General features: G+C 36.1%; 1 protein-coding gene across 1 annotated transcript in view; it reads left to right on the plus strand.

The window, feature by feature from the left end:
* The window catches only part of TTC27 (tetratricopeptide repeat domain 27), a 138,114-nt gene that overhangs the window by 16,834 nt on the left and 113,699 nt on the right, over window positions 1–7,581 (plus strand). Inside the window, exons 4-5 of the mRNA XM_009331099.1 lie at window positions 819–959; window positions 3,763–3,865. Coding sequence (XP_009329374.1) covers window positions 819–959; window positions 3,763–3,865 — 244 coding nt within the window. The remainder of the gene's footprint in view (window positions 1–818; window positions 960–3,762; window positions 3,866–7,581) is intronic.

The following is a 7,581-nucleotide window of genomic DNA, read 5'->3' on the forward strand; positions in this document are numbered from 1 at the left end:
TCCCGTTCCCTTTCCTTGCCCCTTTCATACCACTGAAAACAAAAGCCCTACTTTTTTTAGTTTGCAAAGGAAACCTGCCATATGAGAACCAGGAATGAACTGATGAACTAACATCTCCCTAAGTCTGAAGATAAACTGCTTGATTGCTTTCATTGCATTAAAAGGGAGAGAAGAATAGGTGACTGTCATCTGACAGAGACAGATTCCCTGGAGAGCTACCTCAAGCCCATTAAGTAAAAGAATTACTGTAGGGAACGTAATACAGGAAAGCTTTCAAAGCAGAGAGAGGTTTTTATTTATTGGACAAAGGGAAGAATTACTCTACTATTGCTGCCCTGATGCCATTCCAACAGGAAGCTCCCTCTGGGGAAAGCGGAAAATAACACATTGACATCACTGGAGGAATATCTAGTGTATTTGTGTGCTGTAGGATTAATTTAATTAACAAATTATTTTTATTTCTGTGATTACAAATTGAATGGCATGGATTTACCAGAAGTTTTTCTCCTTAGATCATGGGAAGGATTATATTACTGGAATATGTTTGGGGATAGAGTTGACTGGACATATGCATTTCAGGTGGGAGGAAATCAGATCATGTTGATATGGTGTATCTGGACAGCAAGAAACAAGGCAGAATTCACCATGACTTGGTAAAAGGTTGAGACTCCAAGAGACGGTGATTTTTTTTTTTAATGTGTTGAGCAGACTTTTTCCTTAAATACATGAGTAGTTATTTTTCCTAATTCTGTATTACATGATTTGTTTATAAACTTCTGTTTCCTGAAACTTGTCTTTTTTTTTAATTCTTCTTTCAGCCAAAAATGCTGCATGCAGCTATTCTGAAGATGCTGGTTCTAGATGGTGAATCAGTCTATACCTTGACTTCTCATCCTATTTTGCTGCTTATAGCCAGGATAATCCTTGTGAATTCAAGACACAAACTTGCATCTCTTCAGGTAAGAAATATGTGACTAATGATTATGACTGCCAGCTACTCGTTAATTGATGTTCTCATTCTTTTTTTCATACCTCATTGAATCAGTACAATTTCCATTTCTTTTTCTCTAGCTCTGAGGTTTTTCCCTCTAAGAAACAGTTCAGGCAAAGTGATTACAATTAGACGCAAGTACCTTTTTCTTAAAGATAAGCTATTTTCTCACTGTCTTCCCCAAAAGAGAAGAAAGATGCCTTCATTACCTGGAAAAAATAGAAAATTTAATAGGAAGCAACTTTTTTAAAAGACACATACTTTGTGACATTATTTGAGGGGGGGGTGGGAGGAATGCACTATAATGCAGCATACATATACCGTGTCCTTTTTAACAAGCTTTGGGATACTGTTAACCATTACTGTATGAATTCTAAGTCATGAGTTCTAGATGCCAAGGAAGTCCTCTCTTTGGTTTGTCATTGTCCTCTACCTCTTCTGCAGGCATCCATGTGGAAGCTACCTTAATTTTTGTTGTGCTTGTACATTAAAAACAAGAAGATATGATGATCCTCTTCTTGAGAGGGTTTTTGTCTCTACCTCCTTTGTAGTTTAGCAGCAGGCTGATTGGTAGCAGGACTCTCTGGAACTGGGAGACTTTTAAGAGCAGCAACTTCTCTTTATTGCATTCCAGTTGAACAGAATTTGGCTGGAGATCAAAATGCCACATGGTCCCTCTTTATGCTTGGCTGACAACATCCATTCCCAGCTGGGTCTTTGTATGAGTGATGAATTAAACTGTGGTAGATGTTGGCTGTACTGCATTTCTGGAAGCCAAGCTCTTCCATCGTTTTCCCTATTATTCACAGATGAGTGCTGTTGAATTTCAGCAATTGGGTCGGTCAGGGAGGCAGAAAATGTACCTGGTATAGAGAATTCCCTCGCTGCCTCCCCTCAGACTGACATAATAGGGGGATGCCTTCTACCCAGTGGAGGTCCAATTACTTGTGGCTACATCAAGTTTGGATAGTAGTTCAAAGGCAGCAACTGATAAAAACTACTTTCATCAACAGGTTAGTGTAGCAATTAAAGCTTGCCATTCTTTCTCGTTTCAGCTTGATTCAAAGGAAGTATCTCAATACCTTTGCTTCTTAAGATTAGTGCAAATAAATTTAAAACAGGGTAAAATGCTCTGAAATGTATTATCTAATGCATTAATAAAGCTCTGTTTTATTCAAAAATGCTATTGTACATGGAAGATTAAATGCTTAAAAATCATCCAAAAATTCTTAACTTGGCTCCCAAAAAACTAACGTTGCTGATAGAATATTGTACAGAGCTCAGCTGGTTTACCTGAAATTTTATAAATATGTTCTCTCTGATTGTAACATTTCTGAGTGGCAAGCATCAGGCCTCAGGAAATTGTATCATTAAGCTGGATACTCAGTTGTGTGGGAAAATGAATACTTCATTATATAAAGCTAAACTGAAGTAATTTGAAACTTACTTAAATTGCCTTTAGCTTTCTAAATAAGTGATGAAATATTGGGATTTGACCTGTTTCATAAAGTCTGTTGTTTGTGTGCTTTGATATCAAGCTGAACAAACTAAAAAGTCATCTTTCATTGCTTTTTGAAATAGATGCCATTATTCTTTTTGATGGTTCCTTTCTAGGGACATTACAGTCAACTGTATGTGATTGGTTTAGATGTTTTTGCTTGAATACTGTACAGCCCTTAGGTCGGTCTGATGTAAGCATACCTGTATAAAAAGTTCAGAAGATAGGTGCCTCTCAGAAGCGCTCAGACATCAGTTTCATAGAAAATGATTGGCGTGCTAACAGTAGCAGAATAACTAGTAATCATTAGAGCTTGTGTAGAGGTATGCCCTATATTCACAGATGATAATCTTAAGTACAATTTTGAGAATAGAATATTATATTATCAATTAGCTATTCCATGCATTTCCACTTGGTGCAGCTAGAGAGGGATAAGATATGCTGCAGAACTTACGTTTTGTGTACGCAATTTTCTAAAATCAGTTATTTGCTGAGCTGTAATTCAGCTCTGCTATAGAATGATTACTTAGTTCAGTAAGGTATTTGCCCTTCTGAAATTCCACATACAAACATTAATACTTTCAATTGTGATTGTAAGGTGTTCTCATGAGCAGTTCTGGTCCTCTTCCACCTCTCTGTCTCCTTTCTACCCCCACCTGAAGAAATAAAAAATTAAACAGAACAGGAAAAAATGCATAGAAGGGTAATGATAGATGATCAGAAATACTGAATGGCTTCCATACAAAAAGTAACTAAATAGTCTAGGACTCTTCAGGCTGGAAAGATTACTGAAGTGTGAGATCATGGCTGTCTATTAAAATCATGAATGTGACACGAAAGAAGATAAGTAGGAAACAGCTTTTTTTTTTTTTTTGGTCTTTCTGTTACAAGATTAGGAGGTATGAAATCAAAGTAGCAAGTGGCTGCTCCAAAATAAGCACACACGAGTATTTTTTTATCTTCTGTTAATAGCATTTCTTACCAGATTGTGGTCCTAAATATTTGCAGGTTTCAAAAAGCAGCTAGAAAAATTAACAGAGGAAAAGCCCATCAAACTCTTAGAGCACTGTAAAGCTGCTTGAATATGTTCATCTTTATGCTAGGTTAGTGCTCACTTTTTATGTAAAACAGCTATTTTGGTTGGGTTTGTATTTTTTAAAATTAGAACTGAATAGATTATGAAATCTATATTTTGAAGCCACTTATCTTTTTTCTTTCTTTAAAAAGGTTCTATACTTGTTATTAATTTGAAGTATTCATATTTTTTTTTCAGACATTATCTTGGTGGACTCTAAGATATGTGAATATTCACCAGCAGTTGTTAGAGGAGAGATCACCTGAGCTATTTACTCTTGCCCAGACCTGTATAAAACAAGGTGTGTTTCTAATTACTTGGTTTATTGGCCTATAGCATCACTTGTAAGATATCACGGGGGAGGGGAGTTTGTAGGCACAACTCTCTCACATGATGCTTATCAGATGCTTATGTAACTACAGAGAGGAGAGAGGGAACAGAATTTACTTAAATTGACATGGACTTGTATGGCTCATGCTATTTTCCAGACTCTAAGATGAAAGTGGGAGTATGTGATTGTAGACAAAGGCTTTCTTCCCCTGCACTTAGCACTGTTAACTTATCACAAGCTCACTTGAAGCCATTCTGTACAGTTTTCATTCCTTATTTAACTGAGCTTATTTTGGTTTGAAAAGGGAGTGTCCTTGTTCTTCCCTATCTTCATGGGGGCGATAAACTTCTTCCCCATTTTCTCTATCCCCACCTAAGTTTTGAGATTTGTTACCTCTCTGCATTGTATGTAGAGAAAATAGACAATGTGAAAACTAAATTATGTAATATATATATTGATGTCTACAAAAGTATAATGTAGAAAGTTAAAATGTCAAATGTAACTATATTGCTTGGGATTTTTTTCTGAGGAACAAACTCTTATAAAGACTGTTAATATCATTTGCTATAGCAACTGATAAAGCTGGAAAAAGGAGGCAAGCTTTTACGTACATTGGCCCCTCACTACTTAGCTAAAGTTTCTTCATTTAACTTCACAAATCTGAAATTTCCAACCAATGACATTTAAGAAATTTTCTATTGCATTTAGAGATGAATTGTCATGTATCTTTTATTTTGACAAAGAAGGCAATCTTAAATGCCAAAGTTTCAAGTCTCCCCCCTCCTACCACACCTTAATGGAGCTTTTTTGATCTGAACCATATTTAGGTTCAGGCCATGCAAATTATATGTAAAATATGAAGTGGGTTTTGGTCCTTGAAGAACTTCCAAATAGGTAACAAAGATGTTAGTACAGTAATGAAATTGAGCAGAGGATTTTACTGGGTCCTCTGCAGTGAAGAAGCAGCTGACTTAATGCTCTTACTGGATGCTAAAATCACTGGAGTGGAAGAGTTTTGTTGCAATTGATGTAAACTGTGATTTTTGTAAATTTTTTTTTATACTTTATTAGAGAATTTTGAACTAACTTCTAGAGTTATTTTGCACAGGTACCGGAATCTTAAGATTAAATTCTACTTATTCTTTAGTCTGTAACTTTAAAAGTTCTAGTTCTTGGAAAGTTGGAAGTGTTGCTGATTTGATGCACATGTTAGAAAGTAATTGACAGGTGTAATTTAAGTGCATCATGATAAACTAGTTGGCATGTTAATTTATGGGCTAAGGACTGGGGATGGGGTTTGGACTTGAACAGGTGCAAAGAATGAAATCTAAGATGCATTTTTAATTTCCAAATTATAGCAAATTGAGTTTTACTTCAAAAATGGGGGTAGTGGAGCTAGTTTTATAAGTTTAGCCTGTTTAAATGCTTGTATTGAAAATAAAAATTCCTTAAAATGTGACTTGCAAGATATGTTGTAAAAGCTAATCTCCCGCTTACTTCTCATAGCCATTTTAAAAACAGAGTTGCATAGAGGTGGTTAACTGTTCTGGAGAGGGTTATTTTGCTTACTTTGATGGTTAGGGGTAAGCTTTTTGAGGCAAAATTGTTGTTGTTTAGTTTTAATGTAGTAAGGCTTGAATATTTGTGTGTTAGGTTGTACAGTACTTCTAGAATGTGTATTTCCTAAATATTTACCTAAAAATATCTATACAATTTATATTCTGAAACAAATGGTGCTGGTGTGCTTCATTCAGATAAGGAAGGTTAAGGAGATATGTTTGTAATATCTTTTTAAAAAAGCTTAGAAACTCTAAGTAGTCTTCGGCTCATTTCTAGAAAACTTTTTTGTTGTTCTGAGTATGTGTTCCAGAGATGCCCAGGGTCAAAGATGTTTAGATACCAGTGGTTTTGCAGTTCTATTCGAGTACTGCAATTCTTGTTTGACGGTATAGTTTTATTATACCGTACTTTGGAGAATGGAGAGTACATGAAAACACTTTTGGGTTCTGTTAAATAGATAAAATCTGTAATAGAGAAATTTGTAGCACATTTATGTGACTTACTTTTTCTTCTTGGAAATAACTAAAAACTTGGAACAAAACTGAAAGAGAAGGAGTCATAAAATTGACTGAAATTCATTGACTAGGTGATACTGGGTAGAGATACAGTAGCTTGTGCAGCCCTTATCTGTGTAGAGGATGCTGCTGCATATGCACAGATACTAAATAAGTACTACGATGTCTGTTTTCGGTGACCTGATTTGAGACTCCCAGATATAGTTTTCAGAGAAGATGGTGTAACTTGAATCTGTAGTGAGTTTTTCCAGGCAGGTTTTGCTGCCTCTAACAGTTTATTTACTTTGTAATTAAAGCCATCTGGTATTTCTAACAAGTATCTTCATATTTCCTAAAAAAAAAATACTTAATAAACCTTTTAAATAGTCTTTGATTAGGGCTTGAAAAACCTACTTGCTTGTTCTGTATCAACTTAACTAGAAAACTTTGTCTTAATTACTAGCAAAAAAGACCTTCAAATTCAGGAGAAATTATCTTTTCTATTTAAAATACATTGTTCTCAAGTGTAAAGTCAGCATCATCACCTGACTAGAAGGCAGCTGCAGTGATTCCCTGCTGTTCTGAAGCAACTGTTGTGCAAAACCAGCCGGGCTCAGTGCAGTTTCCCATCCGTTTGGTCCTGTGCCAAACATGGTATGGGATGCCAGAGGGATGTCTTAAGTTTGGGACATCAGTGCTTCTGTGCAGCTACATCAATACTGGTAATGATGTGAAGCTTTCCACAAAGGTCCCTGAAATCTCAAATGCCTAAGCTTATCAAGTTTTGCGATTAGCACTGTAAGTAAATGATATTTAGATAAGGAGTGGTAAGACCACTTCTCAATGTATCACTTCAGTTTGTTATAGCGGTATATATGGTTTTAGCACAAGTAATTTTATGTTCAGATCATTGAAATTTGTTAGCTATGGAAAATCAAGAAGTAATGCATTTTTGTGTGGTTTCCGCATGTGTACCTGCACATTCAGTATCTTGTAAGCTTTGTTGCAGTGACAACGGCCCTCCAGGATTGGCTCAAACTACGCTAAAGAGTCAATGCAAATCTGTGTTTGCGCTGTATAAAACCCTCAGTGCATTTTTGAGTGCTTTTAATAATACCTCATAGAAAACCCCATTTTATTTTTTCCTCATATAAATAGGATTTTTGTCCTTTGGGAAACCATCAGACTGGCATTGTATATGTACAGAGTGTAAAAAGCAGGTAAAGATGGCAGATGTCCCAAATCATTTACTGAAAATCGGGGTTTTTACCCTTTTTACAAAAAACAAAGCTTTTGTTAGAAAGGCAGATGTTTTATGGTCCTCTGGGCATTATTCTCTTTTTAAAAAAGAGAATGTGTTTAATGATAAATGTGGACAAAAGCATTAAGTCCTGTTGTGGTTTAACCTGGCAGGCAGCTAAACACCACACAGTCACTCGCTCACTTCCCCCCAGTGGAATGGGGGAGAGAATCAGAAGGGTAAAAATGAGAAAACTCGTGGGTTGAGATAAAGACAGTTGAACAGGGAAAGCAAAAGCCGCGCATGCAAGCAAAGCAAAACAAGGAATTAATTCATTACTTCCCATTGGCAGGCAGGTGTTTAGCCATCTCCCAGAAAGCAGGGCTCTGTCC

The sequence above is a fragment of the Pygoscelis adeliae genome, unplaced genomic scaffold (genome assembly GCF_000699105.1).
Source record: "Pygoscelis adeliae isolate BGI_AS28 unplaced genomic scaffold, ASM69910v1 Scaffold218, whole genome shotgun sequence".
NCBI classification, from domain to species: domain Eukaryota; kingdom Metazoa; phylum Chordata; class Aves; order Sphenisciformes; family Spheniscidae; genus Pygoscelis; species Pygoscelis adeliae.